The sequence below is a fragment of the Acinonyx jubatus genome, chromosome A1 (genome assembly GCF_027475565.1).
Source record: "Acinonyx jubatus isolate Ajub_Pintada_27869175 chromosome A1, VMU_Ajub_asm_v1.0, whole genome shotgun sequence".
Lineage (NCBI taxonomy): Eukaryota > Metazoa > Chordata > Mammalia > Carnivora > Felidae > Acinonyx > Acinonyx jubatus.
The window spans coordinates 131071727-131087624 of NC_069380.1; the positions used below are offsets into that span (position 1 = coordinate 131071727).

A 15898-nucleotide genomic window follows, 5' to 3' on the forward strand; every position below is an offset into this window, starting at 1 on the left:
TGAGGCAGCTAAATTATTGCCACTCTTATGCATTACTAAGGCATCCTGTACTTCCCCTACAAAATAGTTACTACATTTGAAAATGTCTCTCTTCCATGATGGATTATAAACTCCATGAAGATAGAGACTTTTTATAAAACTTGTTCTCAGTGACTAGTGCAGTACTAGCACAACGTAATTGCCCAATAAATTAAAAAAATGAAAAGGTGAGAAGTACAAAGGGTAAGAAAGTACAGAAGGAAGAAAAACATTCCATACATGTTCTGTGTGGGCCATTCCAATTCCATCTTCCACTATTTGTTCTCCTCCTTCAATGTGCTGAACGATTCCAACTAATTTTCTGGAATAATCTGAGATTTCCTCAGTGAAGGTCCGTATACAGTGAGCCATATCTAAAATTGATGCTCGGATCTGGTTAGCTTCTGGTTCCAATACTGAATGCTAAAATGCAACACAATTATAGAAAAGAACTCATGGTACTGACTAACAATATAAAATGCTATTTAAATCACTACTATAATAATAAGAAAAAGCATCAGTCTCAAGTGGCTTTTATAACACATTTACAAAAGCACAAGATAGTAAATACTAATGTATCTTCATCACAAAACTATTTATCCTTCAAAGAAATAATTTAAAATTTGGGAGTCCATTTATTGTTAAATAAGAATCCAAGAGACTCACTTTATGATTTTACCATAAACATCAGTTCATCAAAAGACTTAAGTACTGTCAAAACAATCCAGTTCATTAAGAAAACATGCACACAGAGAACTTTTGTTTCCTGCTGGAAAGCTATTTTTCAATGAAGAAAGAATCATGAGGCTTCTGAAATTTTTGTTATGACATTCAGAAATTGAATCTCTCATTTCTTTTCATGCTACCAAGCTCAACTCATTCATCACTGAACTCTTCAATCCCTACTTGGCATAAAGTAGTCAATGGAAACAAAAGGTAGGCTGATAAACCAGGTAGAGTCACCCAGTCTAATTATAATCATACCTTGTGACCTTGGTGTTTTCCATACTCTTTGCAGACACAGCACATAAGTGGACTAGTCTGACAGCCTTCTTCCAAGCAAACAAACTCAATGGCGTGTACCTGATGCTGAGAGCACATGGTTTTCTCATGAGGTTTGTCAGCCAGAGGCACTCGTCTGTGCTTTGCTAATGTCTTCGTAGAATGAGTAACTTGAGAACACTCTGAGCACAAGTGAGTTGCACACACAGTGCAATATACAGACGCAACGTGAGCTTCATCTTCATCACAACGAATGATACTCTGATAAACAAAAAAATTAATGTCTTCAAACTGAACCTCCATCATTACAACATGATAAATTTTAAAATATAAAAGCCCATAATCCTTCCTTTTTTCCCCCATAATCTTTTCTTAACTGACCAGGCTTTACATGTGAAAATATACTGGCAATTAAGTAAAAAGGTCATTTACTACTCACCTAAGAAAGTATTCATTTTGTTTTCTGAGTTTTTTTTTTTTTAATAGTTTATTTATCTGAGAGAGAGAGTGCCCTTGCACGTGCACACAATCAGGGAAGAGACAGAAAGAGAGGGAGAGAGAATCTTAAGCAGGTTTCATGCTATCGGTGCAGAGCACTATCCAGGGCTCAATCTCATGTACCTTGGGATCATGACCTGAGCCAAAATCAAGAGTCTGACACAAAACCAACTGAGTCACTCAGACACTCCAAAAGTATTCATTTCTATAGGTAAGTGAGAAGCTATTTCCAAAACTTATTATCAATCCATGCTATGAATTTGGGGCCAAAAAGAGAACTATCCTCATAGATTGACAGTCAGTGTAAAGATATCTTCTATGAAATCCCCTCAGCTTATACGCAAGAAACTGAAAACTAGAGGCTAGAAATCTCTTTTTCAGAAATCTTTTAAGACTAAAAAAGAAAGTTGATAATAAATACATCCCCACTGCTTTAGTTTTCAATTTTATTAAAGATTTTATTTTGCAGTAATCTCTATACCCTATATGACACTAGAACTTACCACAACCCTGACAACAATATTGGCATGCTTCACCAAGTGAACCAACCAGGCTCCCCCACCACTACTTTAAATACCACTTGTCATGGTGCTGTAGCAGAAGAAGAGAAGTGTGAAGGCTACTGTGAGAACCAGATGTGTGCATAAGAATCAGATGCAAAGCTTTTAAAAACACAGATGCTCAGACTCTAACCTATGAAATTCCAATAGGTTACAGATGAGGCCTAATCTGTGTATTTTTTTCTAAAACTCCATAGGTGAGTTCACTGTATAATCCAGGCTGAAAAAGCACTGATTTAAGCTAGTTTAAAGAAAAAATAAAAATCCTATGTTATATATAAGCTCTTAAATATTATTTCTAATTTTCATGAATTACTAAAAAAGCATTTCAACTTGAAAAACTTTATATAACAGATAATCAAGAATGTTTTGAAAACTTATGATGAATATTAAAAGGCCTAATTGGAAAGGGAGCAATCTGGCATAAATTATTCCAGAAATAAAAATTAGAAAAAACACCAATGGTATCATTAATTATCATATTAAATTTTAAAATGAACCCAAAGTTCAACAAGTAAAATAAAAAATACATGTCTTCTATTTTTCAGACAAGATTAATATTTACAAGGACAACATTAGATAATATTCTAATGTCTTTTGAAAGATAAAAGAGATAGCATGTGAAGGAACTGCAAAACTTTTAGGAAACAGTGCTCTAGTATGAAATTCACTTCAGTGATTCACTTTATATAAAGAAATCACGATCTAAAAGAAGAAAAGTAGAAATCAATCTGACATTTGTTTCCTTGATTCTAAACCTGTGGTTTTAAAGTTGACCACTGAAATCATTAACTGTTATTTACTACAACTATTCTTATATCTAGTACAGTATATGAGCTATGCATATAATTAAGTGTAAAAAATGTATTTTAACCTGTGTTAATGGGCAGCATCCTAATATTTACTGGATGACCAGCCTGTTGGATAGAGTATACTTACACATTTAAACTTTTCATGAAGATATTTATAGTATTAATTCCCTCAAGAGCTACTGCTATCTTTAAGGCATTTGGCCTCTACACTAAATGGCCTCTTTGATGGAGTTTCTCTTTCTTTCTTTGCACCATCCTGTTTATTGTTGATTCACTTTTGCATCCTCTGGTTTAATGTAGCTTCCACTTCTTTTTACTTTTCCATAACCTTCTAACTCTTGACTTTATCCTTGGATAGAAGTGAATTATAATAAGGAGGTAAGTTTATACATAAAATATACTTTGGGTATAGTATTTTCAGTGAATTCAAGTTTAAGTTTTACTTTCTATTCAGTTGGGAATATTATTTCCTATAAAACTGCAATGTAATGAAAAGTTGTGTTTCTGGATTCCTATCTGCTGAAGCAAGTGAGGTAAGATTATACTTATATTTTAAAATAAGAGAAAAAATTCATGCTCATAATAAATATTTTAATAAATTCAATCAATACCTCTCCAGATATCCCAATGGCTTCTTCTGCAACTCCATATTGGCCAATATGTCCATTCTGTAGTCGTTCCAAAAGCTCCAATAAAGCAAAATTTTTTTTCAATCCCCAAACACCTGAATCTCCTAAAACAAATATAAAAATAAAAACTAAATCTAATAAAATGGAATATTAATCATTTCACCTCACACCTAACAGTAATTTATCATATATTTAATTGTTAATATCATTAATAATGTCTAAATTTTCAAAATTCAAATTTTCCCTAATTTCTTTTTATTGCTAGAACTATTGTCTTGTTAAAAATTCTCTTTAAAAAAACAGAAACTCCTGGGGCACCTGGGTGACTCAGTCAACTAAGCATACCACTCGATTTCAGCTCAGTTCATGATCTCATGGTTTGTGAGATCCAGCCCCAAGTAGGGGTCTATGGCGATGGCAGAGAACTTGCTTAGGATTCTCTCCTTCCCTCTGCTCTGCTCTCCCCTACTCATGCTCTTTCTCTCAAAATAAATAAACATTAAAAGAAAACGTCAGCATTCTTTTTTTTTTTTTTTAAGTTTATTTATTTATTTTTAACAGAGACAGAGAGAGTGCAGGTGAGCAAGGACGGGAGGAGCAGAGAGAGACAGGGAGAGAATCCCAAGCAGGCTCTGTGCTGTCAGCTCAATCCCACAAAATGTGAGATCATGACCTGAGCTGAAATCAAGAGTGGGATGTTTAACTCTTGTTAAGTCACCCAGGCACTCCAACTCTTCAGCATTCTCAGTAAAAACATCAAGTTCTACTATTTTTCTTTATACTTTTTAAAAACTATTTTGTCACTGACTTTTACTACATATATTAAAACAAGTGCTTTAAAATACTTTTTACAGCAACCTCCAGTAAGAAATACATTTTCCCTTTCAACACAGGATAACCTACATATATGTATATATGTATATATATGTGTGTATGTACACATATGCATACTTACTTATATATATATTTACTTATAAATACTTAGATATATGTTTACTTATATGTATTTATATATGCATGGTTTTAAAAATATGTTCATATATAATATATACATCTGAAAGAAAAGTTTCACACACCAATATTCACCTTCAGGATGCAACACACATTTTTTTTCCATTTCTTCTTTAAAAAAGCATGTTCACAACCAATTAAATTGATTTCATAACTAAAAATTAGCTATGATTTGTGTTTGAAAACCACTGTATGAAATATACACTTAGCTAAAATAACTCCTCTAAGTAAACTAGAACAAGAACAAGTGAAGATAATCCTTTTCCATACATCTCTTCTAACCTAGAACCCTACAGTAATCAATGACTATACAAACTCCTTTTCACACAAATAAACCAAACAATTTTCAATCTTAAATACAATATATTTTCCTACCTAGATCTGTTACTTGTCGATCAAAAGGGCAACGGATTGCTCTTCCATGAAGAGGCAGGCGGGTAAGACAGTCATGACAGACTGTGTGGCCACAAAGCAGAAGGCGAGGAACTTTGTCTCCTTGCAAAGAAAAGACATCTTCACAAACTCCACACTCCAGCACCTAATAATTGGCATGGGAACATGTGCTCTTTAAATGATCTTAAAAGCATACATACTTCAGGCCAAAAAAAAAACTTGATCGAACATATTAAATCAATCTTTCTAAGTCACTTTATTTCTCCATGAAAAAAAATAGTCTAGATTGTAAAACCTTAAATCATCTTTTTATCATATCATCTGACAGACCCTACCAAAACTATATCATAGTGAAATCTCCTTGAAATGTCAAGTGTTAGGGACAAAAATAATGTAAATTAATATCATCTTTATCTTTTGAAAATTATGACTTGATTCATTATATCGGAATCTGTACACTATATAATTCTACCGAAGTTGCATTCTTAAGCAATTTCTCCAAAATTACCCCCCAAAAATCATCATTAATTTTAACAAAAATAATCTGAAATATGTACTAGGGTGACATTTAACCCTTGTAAATAATAAAGAACCTGTTCAGAAAAGACTGTAACTTTCAAGTATCTTCTAGTGTTTATATTATATAATGTAAAGACAAGAAATCAGCTAAGACTTAAATTTCAATTCCTTGTTCTCAATTAATAAATAATTCCCCTCGGTTAGAAAATATTTTGTCTATATAGTTCCAATTACAGGCACATGACTTGCCCAAGGCCATGCAGTCAAAGGAAAGGCAACAAAAATCAGCATATTGATTCCCAAGCACATGAGTGCTTTTAGAATTAAGTCAACAACCTATATTTTTATTAATGAAGTACTGTTAGTACTGTTAGTACTGTTACTTCCAAATATAGCTGAAATGTTTCAGAATTTTATTTTTTTTAATACCCATGTTGAACAATTATGCCACAAACTCTTATGTCTGTCATCCATGACCTACTACAATCTGTCCTCTGTCCTACTGCTTTATTGCAACCCCCTTCAGACTCTATTCTCAAACTATATGAAACAATTTGTAGTTCCTAGAACAGGATAAACTGTTTTTGCCTCTTTCTTTATGCTGATGCTGAGGAAATAGCTAAACAGACATTTTTCTTGTGGATCCTCTTTTTAACATTAGTAAACTAACAAATTTCTAAACAACTATATCTCTCAGCCTACCCACACAGGTCAGTCCAACTGAAATGAGCACACTATCCCTTGGGCCATCATGCACCATGGATAAGTGTTTAATCTTAACACCCCAGAGCACTTTAATTCCCTTACTGGCTTTCCAGCCTGTCTTTCCCTGTTAGACCAAAAAGCCCCCAGAAACAGGGCATTCCAAACAACCAACCACTGGTGTGCTTATATAAATAAAGTCTGACAGACAAAATAAAAGTTTTTTAAAAGAGGGGAGGCACCTAGGTGACTCAGTAGATTAAACATCCAACTTTGGCTCAGGTCACCATTTCATGGTTCTTGAGTTCAAACCCTGCAGCAGGCTCTGCACTAACAGTGCAGGGACTCACTCACTCACACTTACTCTCTCTCTCTCTCTCTCTCTCTCTCTCTCTCTGTTCCTCCATTTGCACTCTCTCTCTCAAAATAAATAAACTTAAAAAAAAATTGTTTTAAACAGTCCAGCCCAACCACCATCCCCCAACAAGTAAATAATGCAAGACAAAAACCAGAAAATGCTTAGTGGAAATCACACTTAATATATTAAAAATATTAGCTCTGTAATTAATTTGGACTTAGTGCATGAAATACAAACATTTTTCACTGTAAATTCATAACTTCTAATTGGCTTGCATCCCAGTATGGTTCAAGACAGTCTTAAATGTAATACATAGTTCACAGAAAAAGACATGAAAACAACTCTTTAAATACATGAAAAGATGTCCAATCTCACTCAAAAAACTTTGAAATGCAATTAAACCTACACCAATATACTGTTTTCAGTTTTCAGATTAGATCAAACAGGTCAATAACTCTTTGTTGTGCTGGTCAAAGTGTGGGAAAGCAGGTATTCTTTTTTTTTTTTTTTTTTTTAAGAGAGTGCACCAGCAGGGGAGAGGAGCAGAGGGAGAGAGAAAGATAGGGGGAAAGGAGGGAGAGGGGCAGAGGGGGAGGGAGCGAGAGTGAGAGAGAGAGAGATAGAGAGAGAATATCTCAAACAGGCTCCACACCCAACACAAAGCCCAACATGGGGCTGGATCCCATGATCCTGGGATCATGACCTGAGCCAAAATCAAGAGTCGGATGTTCAACCAACTGAGCCACCCAGGCACCCCTACATGGTTTACTAATTCTATTTCCAGGAATTTATCCTACAAATATATTACACATGTGTGAAGCAGTCTCTATGTTATTCCTTATAGCACCATTTACATTTGCAAAAGACTGGAAACAAAGTAAATATGTACCAGTACAGACTAGAAAATCTAGTATATTCATGTACTGCAAACTATGCAGTCTATGGAGAAAGAGGAAGTTTTCTATGTACACAAACAGGATGCTTTCACACAAATAAAGCAAAGTGAAAAATGATACATAGAATACATAGCTTTTGCATTAAACTGAGGAGTGAAAGAGCATATATTTATATATATGTTTTTATACAGGCATACTAACTTTCTAGCAGGCTATAAAGGAAATTAATTACACTGCAATAGTGGTTCCCTATGAGGAAGGGAAATAGCTAGAAACAGTTACACATAAATTATGTTATATATACAAACTTAAATTTAACCTACGTTTTTAAAAAAAGCAGGAAAGAATTTTTATTTAAACATCCTCACTTGGGGCACCCAGGTGGCTCAGTCGGTTGAGCGTCCGACTTCCGCCCAGGTCATGATCTCACAGTTTGTGAGTTCGAGCCCCACATCAGGCTCTGTGCTGACAGCTCAGAGCCTGGAGCCTGCTTCAGATTCTGTGTCTTCCTCTCTCTCTGCCCCATCCCCACTCATGCTCTGTCTCTCTCTGTCTTAAAAATAAATAAAACATTAAAAAATTTTTTAAACATCCTCACTTAAATATCAAATTCAATCAAATACAGAAAAGATACAACACAATTAGATGTAAAACAAATGCAACATTTTTAATAGATGTTCTTGCTATTCTAACATAAACTTGTTTATGACTGTATACTTCAAAGAATCAAATTAAATTTTACTTAGTCCATTCATACCTTGTATCTGTGACCCCATAATTACAGAAGATAAAAAAAACTTAAGTTGCTACCACAGGTTTTTTCAAAAAGCACTAGCAACATACAACTGATTTACAAACCAAACATGGGTCCAAAAATAAAGTTATTAGATTATTTCACATCGACTCAGTTAACAATAGAGTAAGACATTCTTTCTTCAGTATTTATCATTAGGAAGTGTGGCTAAAAGCCCAAGAAATTAAATCCTAGATAAGAGAAAAGCTCTTAATTTTATAAACTTCACAAATATGCCAAGGAGAGCTACAAACTTATCACATGTAAATAAAACTTTAATAAACCAGACCATATTTTAAAAGTGCTAAGGAGACTCACTCTTCAAAAGAAACTTTCCTGATTCCTTTTTCCTTTTTGAATGTGAATTTCAGAATGTTAGATTTTTGTCTTTTTCTAGTGAAAAAACCATGTCACTCTCAGCTTGTTCTTTAAATAGGTCATTTTACGTATTAGCATCATATACTTCAACTTTCACCTTCCAATGAATAATTTCTGCTTTCATCTATGAAAATGACAATGAGTTCGTTTTTGTTTTTTAAATTTATGCCACCATACTCCCTACAAATTACAGCATAAGGATCTTGCCAAAAAAGACTATCCTACCGCACAGCTCAGGCACATTTTACATATAAAGACAAAAATGTGGGGCACCTGGGCGGCCCAGGCAGTTGCGTGCCTGACTTCAGGTCGGGTCATGATCTCAGTGTGTGAGTTCGAGCCTACCAGGCCTCGCTGTGCAGCCCGCTTCAGATCCTCTGTTTCCCTCTCTCTATGCCCCATCCCACTCATGCTCTCTCAAAAAAATTAATGAATGTTTAAAAAAAAAGATAAAGATGAACGAAGTGAAGCTCTAACATATTAAACTCTGTACTGTAATAAATTTGAATTATATCAGACTTTAGTATATTTTTGAGATTTTAAGGCAACTAAGGGTAACAAAGATAGATACAGCAATAATATCCATTCTAATTACAACTTACTGACTCAAGTTAATTCACAAAATTATCTTTAGGAATTCTCTACTTAGATAAAGCACAAATCAATAAATGCTCAACCATACAACATGCCTAACAGGGCTCCCTCTGTATCTCAGATACGCCATGTACCTTCAGAATAACTTCACTGATATATAAAGGTCAGATGAATCAAAAGCCACCAACACTGATTGATAATATACTTGTAAGCAAAAATATATCATTTGTTGTCATCTAAACCCAACATGAGGTGCCTATTATCCAAGATCTTAAAAGAACTTCTGATATTATGTGGTATAGTAGTTCTCAACTCTAGCTGCACATTAAAATCAATTCTGGAATTGTAAAAAAATATACTTATGTCAGGTTAATCAGAACTGGAGGAGGAAGTGTGCATAACTAGGGTATTTTTTTTTAAATGCTGTTATTCTAATATGTAACCAGTAATGAGAAATACCAATAACTGAGATTATAATAATCCTGAAAGTCTTCTACAAACGACTGAGATCAGTTCTCCCTTCCAAATCTTTCCATGACTATATAGTGAAGGGGAAACGTGAATCCCACGTATTTCAATTGATGTTTTAGCAAATGCATTTTGAAGCACTCAAGCATGGTAGAATTTCAAACCTCAAACCATAGGCAATTGGTATACCTTAACGTTATTGCCCAACCATGCTGCTGCTGGGAGACTTCTCAAGTGTTGAAAGACTGTACTACCAAGAGAGGAGGGGGCAGATCAACCACTAATACACGCCAAGAATTAGTGTGATGATGAAAACCAGACTTTAAAGGCAGTCAACCCTGGCTCACTGTGTTAACCCAAACCTGAGTTTCCTCACCTGCAAAACGGTAATGATCATATACTTCATAGGTAGATTATTAACGAGCTACAATACTTAATATACTACCTAGCGATAATAATGGTTCAATTTACTAAAAATAAGCTAATGCCTGTTGAACTTAACCAAACGCAGAGGATCTAGGGAAAAGACCGGCCGAAGTCAGTCTCACAGGCCCATACGATCATCTTCACAAACATCCCCATCGGCGATGTCAAGTAAAGAACTGGTATTAACAGAAGACCAGGCAACTTCACGCCCGCAAAGAGAAAAGATCGCGGAGTGGGGAACAAGGCATGTAAAGCCGAGAGGGACGCAAAGGCCGCGCATCCTGCCCGAAGACGGCCGGGGCGCCGCCGCCAGAACTCAGGGATAAACCGAAGGGAGGCCGAAGGTGGAGAACGGAGCACGCAAAGTCCCTCACCTTCACCACGGCCGTACCCCGGCTGCCCTGACGGCCACTGTCTAGTCCCGCTCCAGGCTTGTTTACAACCAGGGTAGCCATCCTAGGAGGAGCGTTGCCGCAGAAGCAGCCGTCACCGCCTTCAACTAAGGGGCGGGGTAGGACCATCTACCCAGAGGCCTCGGCGCTCGCCGCTACCGCACAGGCGCAGTACGACGCCGGGCACGGCTGGGCCGACCTCAGAGCTCCTCCTCCTGTCAGTCCCTAGCTCTTGGGAAGCCGTTCCCTGTGTATGAACGCTTTGATGTTTTTATTGCTGTTATTTAGGAGACTGAAGTATGGAAGGAATAAAATTAAAGAAAGAAAAAAGAAAGGATAAAACAAGAAGTAAAATTTTGGAGTGAAACTCCCGTTTTAGAAACGATCGCTTCCTAATTGCAGAATAGACGTGAGGACTTTGGGAGACTACATCTCCCTGCATGCAGTGCGGTTTTTGTTTAAACTACAAATCCCAGGATGCCACACTAGGTTTTTTTTTTGGGTTTCCCCCCCCCCTACTCCGCCATGTAGTTATCTGTGGGGCTATGTACTGTCAGCGAGGAGTGGTTTCTGGAAGACGCTATGTGTGATTTGTGGCTGGAAAACAGAGAAGTATTTTATGTATAAATCGCTAAGAAATAAGAGATGGCTTTGGTGAAAAGAAGCCGTTGAGTCCCTAAAGGACGTCGTAAGAAGAGAATTTAAGGCACTACCAGCAGAAACTGTTGGGAGTGCATTCGATTTTCCCGAACGTACGCTTTACTGTTTTCTTCCGGGCTGCTTTGAACCTACCCAGCTGCCGTAGGCAGTGGGTCGAAAGTGCCGTTCAAAATGGAAGTGAATCCCCCCAAACAGGAACACCTGCTGGCCCTGAAAGGTAAACTTTCACGAACCTGACTGCGTTTAGTCTGTTTTCTGTTCTCTCGCTAGTTCTCGAAGCCTTTGCCACCTAGGCCTGGTCCCGGGGATGTAGGCCTCGTCCTTCGTAAACACCATTAGTTCCTGCATTCTTGCTGTGTCCTTCGGCGCCGAGAGGAAGGAAGCAATTTTTCTTCTTTGCTTTTTAGATTTGAGAGACTTATGTTGCATTCCTCTAGAATGTAATAGATACCCGATAAATCACTCGTTGTGTTATATGCTGCTTGCAGTAACCAGACCGGTTTTAGTCAGAGAAGCTAACGTCCCTAGAGCCCTGTGAGCCAAGATGATGTACAGTAGGCATCTCCGGTGATTTTTCCTTGTCTCTTGTGTCTTTGTGTATCACTGACGAAGTTACCAGTCTTCAGTTTGATCAGCAAAATTAGTCTAGTTTTAGCAGTGCCAAGGGTTTTGAGACACATAGTACAACAACGTATAATTTAGATTTGCTATAACTTATTGCAGTTTACTTCAAAGTAGTGTGGATGTGGGAAAATTGATGTCAGCTTTCGTTTTCTGTACACAGCAGAAAATTTTTAGTAAGTTTGATGATGTAATTGTATTATTATTTAGGGAAAACGAACAGGGCAGAGTTTTCTGGAATTACTGTTTTCTGAAAACCTTTTATTTAAAATGCTTTCAGCTGTATTTCATCTGTTTTCTACTTCCCCAAACACACTTCTTATTTCTTGGATGCTCTACTGTGTGGTTTCCAATAACTTCTTGAACTGAGCTGAGAAGAGATTGGATAGACATTTGAATTCAGTTGAATTTCACTTACCTTCTTTTGGCGTCCATTTTGACGGACGATTATCTTGTACACAGTTATGATGTAGGCATTAAACATTCCAGAAGCTCAGCAGTCTCATTTGTAACATAAAATCATATACTGATAGCTCGGTTTAATAAATCTGTCTCTGACTATAGAGCTGAAAAACAACAATGTTAATATAGATATATGACCTGTAAGCTGAGCCTGAGCAAATGAGTTACACTGAGATGGGTTCTTTCTGGAGAAAAAGGAAAAGAAACTGTCATGTTCTTTCTTAATCCCATATCAAGTATGTAAATAGATATTAATATCTTTCAGAAATTTAAGAAACTTTCAAGATTTTAACAAGTCTAATTGTACTGATTGTTGGATGCCAAGTGTACCAACTTATATGATCATTTAAGTTCACTTTCTTATATATGTAAAAAAATGAGCTGTCACAACTTCATCATCCTCAGAGTACAACATTGCATATTTTCAAACAAAAATAATTCTTAATGCAGTATCTTAACGTGTGAAAGTGTAAAGAAAAGGAAAGAAAAAAATAAAAGCATTATTGTTTTAAAAATATGCTATGTTTAGGGGAACCTGGGTGGCTCAGTCAGTTAAGCTTCCGACTTTAGCTCAGGTCATGATCTCCAGGTCTCTGATTTCGAGCCCTGCGTCGGGCTCTGTGCTGACAGCTGACAGCTCAGAGCTGTCAGCACAGAGCCTGGAGCCTGCTTCAGATTCTGCATCTCCCTCTCTCTCTACCCCTCCCCTGCTCACACTGTGTCTCTCTCACTCTTAAAAATGAATAAATGTTAAAAAAAAAATTAAGAATATGCTATGTTTAGGGACGCTTGGGTGGCTCAGTCGTTTAAGTGACCAACTTCGGTTCAAGTCATGATCTCATGGTTCGAGTCCCACATGGGGCTCTGTGCTCACAACTCGGAGCCTGGAGCCTGCTTCGGATTCTTTGCCTCCCTCTCTCGACCCCTCCCCTGGTCACAATCTGTCTCACTCTCTCTCAAAAATAAACATAAAAAAAAAAAAAAAAGTATGCTATGTCTAGATTCATGTTAAGAATTATGGGTGTTAAGGATCACAGTCATTTATGAATTTAAGTTGTCAAATCAGTGGACATTAACAGGCGAAAAGAATCATGATGAAATTAATTACTTCTGACTCTTCAAAATTGGTGATCAAATGAGTATTATGACATCATGACAGGAGTCCCCACCTATGGCCATTCTAGTAATGGAAGAACCCCTTCAAGGAGTTCTCTAATGATTTGGGGAGAACCTCTCATTTTTTTTCTACAGTAATTAGGATTTGAAAGAGCGTGCATTGTGGCTCATGCAACTTTGGAAGCCTAACTGTATGCTAGAACTTACTATCAGTGACCCAATTTGGGACAGCTTGAAGACTTCTTTGTTCTAAAAGGAAAAAAAAAAATATTAAGGTCTAGCCTTCTTGTTCCTCCTCTGAATTGGAATTCAGAAGCCATGGTACTAATGTCTTGATAGTGTGAAAGTGCCCCGTTTATACTAAGGACATTTTTTAACAAGACCAGTTCCCAGCCTGGTTAAAATGCACAATTTATTTTCATGTTATTGGTGCTTAGTATTGAGAATGAAAATCGTTAAGTAGTGTATCTATGTATTTGGTGGAATTCATATCATTTTAAAGTATAAAATCTATTTTTTTCAATGCATCAAAAATCACAATGATTTTCATTTTCCTCAATTAATGTCTCAAAGTTTTAAGTATTATTACATTTTTGTTCTCTTCAAATGAATAAAATATCCTAGGAATCACTAATTAACCCTTTGTTTCTGCTATAGTCTTAAGATTATTACCTAATATATTAATGACAGTACTTATAAATATTTACATGTTGATCTAAATGTGTTGACTACTAGCAGTTTGAGGCTTACCAGGCATTTAATCCAGATCCCTTATTTTGGTGAGACAGAGGGTTTCCAATTTTGTGGATTCCATTCACATTTACCAACAACACTTGGTAAAATATCATATTGGGATTGGTTTTTGTTTTTTCTTTTCTCCCTATTTGTGTGTAGGTTATCCCTACCATATCTTATTCTTTGCAATACTTCCGCTTTAGGTCCTGATTCCCTCTGATTTGGAAAGAAAGTCTTGTAATTATAAATTACATTCTAGCGCTGAGGAGCACATCTAAGAAATTTTCTCTTCATTAAGAGTGACTGGATTACTGCAGAATGACTACAGAAGTAATATTACATTATCGACCATATGAGAATGATCCCACACAACTGTCAAAAATTGCAGAGAAAGCACTTCAAGACTTTCCTACACGTCCACTATCAAGATTTATTCCTTGGTTTTCTCATGATGGGTCCAAACTTCCACTCAAACCTAAAAGATCACCACCTGTGATTTCTGAAGAGGCAGCTGAAGATGTGAAACTGTACTTAACCATTTCAGAACATGATGTTAAATCACAGAGTTACGATTGCACAATAGATCTTTTGGAATTTCAACCTAATTTAAAAAAAAAAAAGCACTTAATCCAGTCACACACACTGAATGAACAGACTAATTCTGGAAATCTAGATAAGCAATCAGAAAAGGGAAGACAGCATAAGAAGAGGTTTTGGAGTGTTTCACTTCCCAACAGTAATTGCACTGAAAATATTTTTCCTTTGTCTAAAAAATTGCAAGATAGTTTAAAGGCACTGAATTTGCATTCACTTTATAGGGCAAGATGGACTATAGAGCACACTATTTGTAACAACCAAACTTTGGAAGACATTTGGGCAAAACTCAATCAAATTATCAGGCACAATGAACTTCCATCTTGTAATGCTACCATTCAGAGACACTTAGACCAAATATGGGTGTTCTGTGATATTATGTACTGTGAATATGTGGGAAATCTTCTTAAAGGTAGATTAGCTCTTACTGGGAAAATGAATTTATGTGTACGTAAATATGGTGTTATTTTTAGTATGTAATGAATTCCACTGATTGTGAAAGAGAAGAATATCCTGAATGAACTGTGATCTGAAATCAATAAATTTTTTATGAGTTTTTAAATTTTAGATGACTTAATTTTTTTATTTGACCCTTCAGTCATATAGCCTATTCATTCTTAATATTGTAAAAAATTGTGTGGTAATATGTATAGTTTGTTTCCTAGAAGTAAATGACTATCAGGTGAGTTCCTAGGCATGTCTGTTAACTCAAGAACAATGTATACAGGAAGGTGAATCTATGACAGCATTTGATAAAATACTGACAGCATTTACTCTAAGAAATGGTAGCAGTAGCATAATTTTATTTTTCCCTGACAAGTTGTCTACCTTTAGATAAATGTTAACTCAAATTCAATGGAAAAAAGTGGACTATCATATGAATTTAACTTCTTTTGCCAACTTAGCAAATGACTAAAGACCGTTTTTCTGGAGAATTTCTAAGATGAGCTCCTGCATAATGATTAACTTTAATATAATGTGCTCAGAATGCCCAGCATTTCACTTCACAAACTTGAAATCATTCAGGGACTAGATAGGCAAGACTGTAGAATATGGTTAAGGACTCTGAACTGTAAGAAAATTCTAATTTAATTTTTTTAAGTTCTTTCCAAGCAAAATGTATATATACAAGTTGAACTTGGCCCAGTTCATTAGTTTGTAACCTCAAGCCTATCTTTTTCATAATTTATTGAAAATTTCTAAAAGTTATTTATAAGATAATAGATGAAACCCGAATTTCATAAGTAAATCAAGGGTCTGT

General features: G+C 36.0%; 3 protein-coding genes across 7 annotated transcripts in view; 2 read left to right on the forward strand and 1 right to left on the reverse strand.

Annotated features, from left to right (window-relative positions):
• TRIM23 (tripartite motif containing 23) overlaps window positions 1-10589 on the reverse strand; it is a 36229-nt gene extending 25640 nt beyond the window's left edge. For both annotated transcript variants that reach the window (XM_027041024.2, XM_027041009.2), the window contains exons 1-5: window positions 10432-10589; window positions 4906-5068; window positions 3502-3623; window positions 1003-1281; window positions 259-441 (exon numbers count right to left, since the gene is read on the reverse strand). In XM_027041024.2, the coding sequence (XP_026896825.2) occupies window positions 259-441; window positions 1003-1281; window positions 3502-3623; window positions 4906-5068; window positions 10432-10578 (894 nt within the window). In that variant the 5' untranslated portion in view covers window positions 10579-10589. The remainder of the gene's footprint in view (window positions 1-258; window positions 442-1002; window positions 1282-3501; window positions 3624-4905; window positions 5069-10431) is intronic.
• A 594-nt stretch (window positions 10590-11183) lies between these two features.
• TRAPPC13 (trafficking protein particle complex subunit 13) overlaps window positions 11184-15898 on the forward strand; it is a 37732-nt gene continuing 33017 nt past the window's right edge. For all 4 annotated transcript variants that reach the window (XM_015065324.3, XM_015065325.3, XM_015065326.3 and 1 more), the window contains exon 1: window positions 11184-11326. In XM_015065324.3, coding sequence (XP_014920810.1) covers window positions 11281-11326 — 46 coding nt within the window. In that variant the 5' untranslated portion in view covers window positions 11184-11280. The remainder of the gene's footprint in view (window positions 11327-15898) is intronic.
• On the forward strand, window positions 11186-15204 carry SHLD3 (shieldin complex subunit 3). Its single transcript, XM_027041001.2, has 2 exons — window positions 11186-11326; window positions 14247-15204. Exon 2 carries the CDS (start codon window positions 14362-14364, stop codon window positions 15115-15117), a length of 756 nt encoding a protein of 251 aa, XP_026896802.1. The 5' UTR covers window positions 11186-11326; window positions 14247-14361; the 3' UTR covers window positions 15118-15204.

Bases quoted from the DNA above. Each gene is read 5' to 3' on its own strand.
- SHLD3 (XM_027041001.2), top strand. From the start codon at position 14,362: ATGACTACAGAAGTAATATTACATTATCGACCATATGAGAATGATCCC.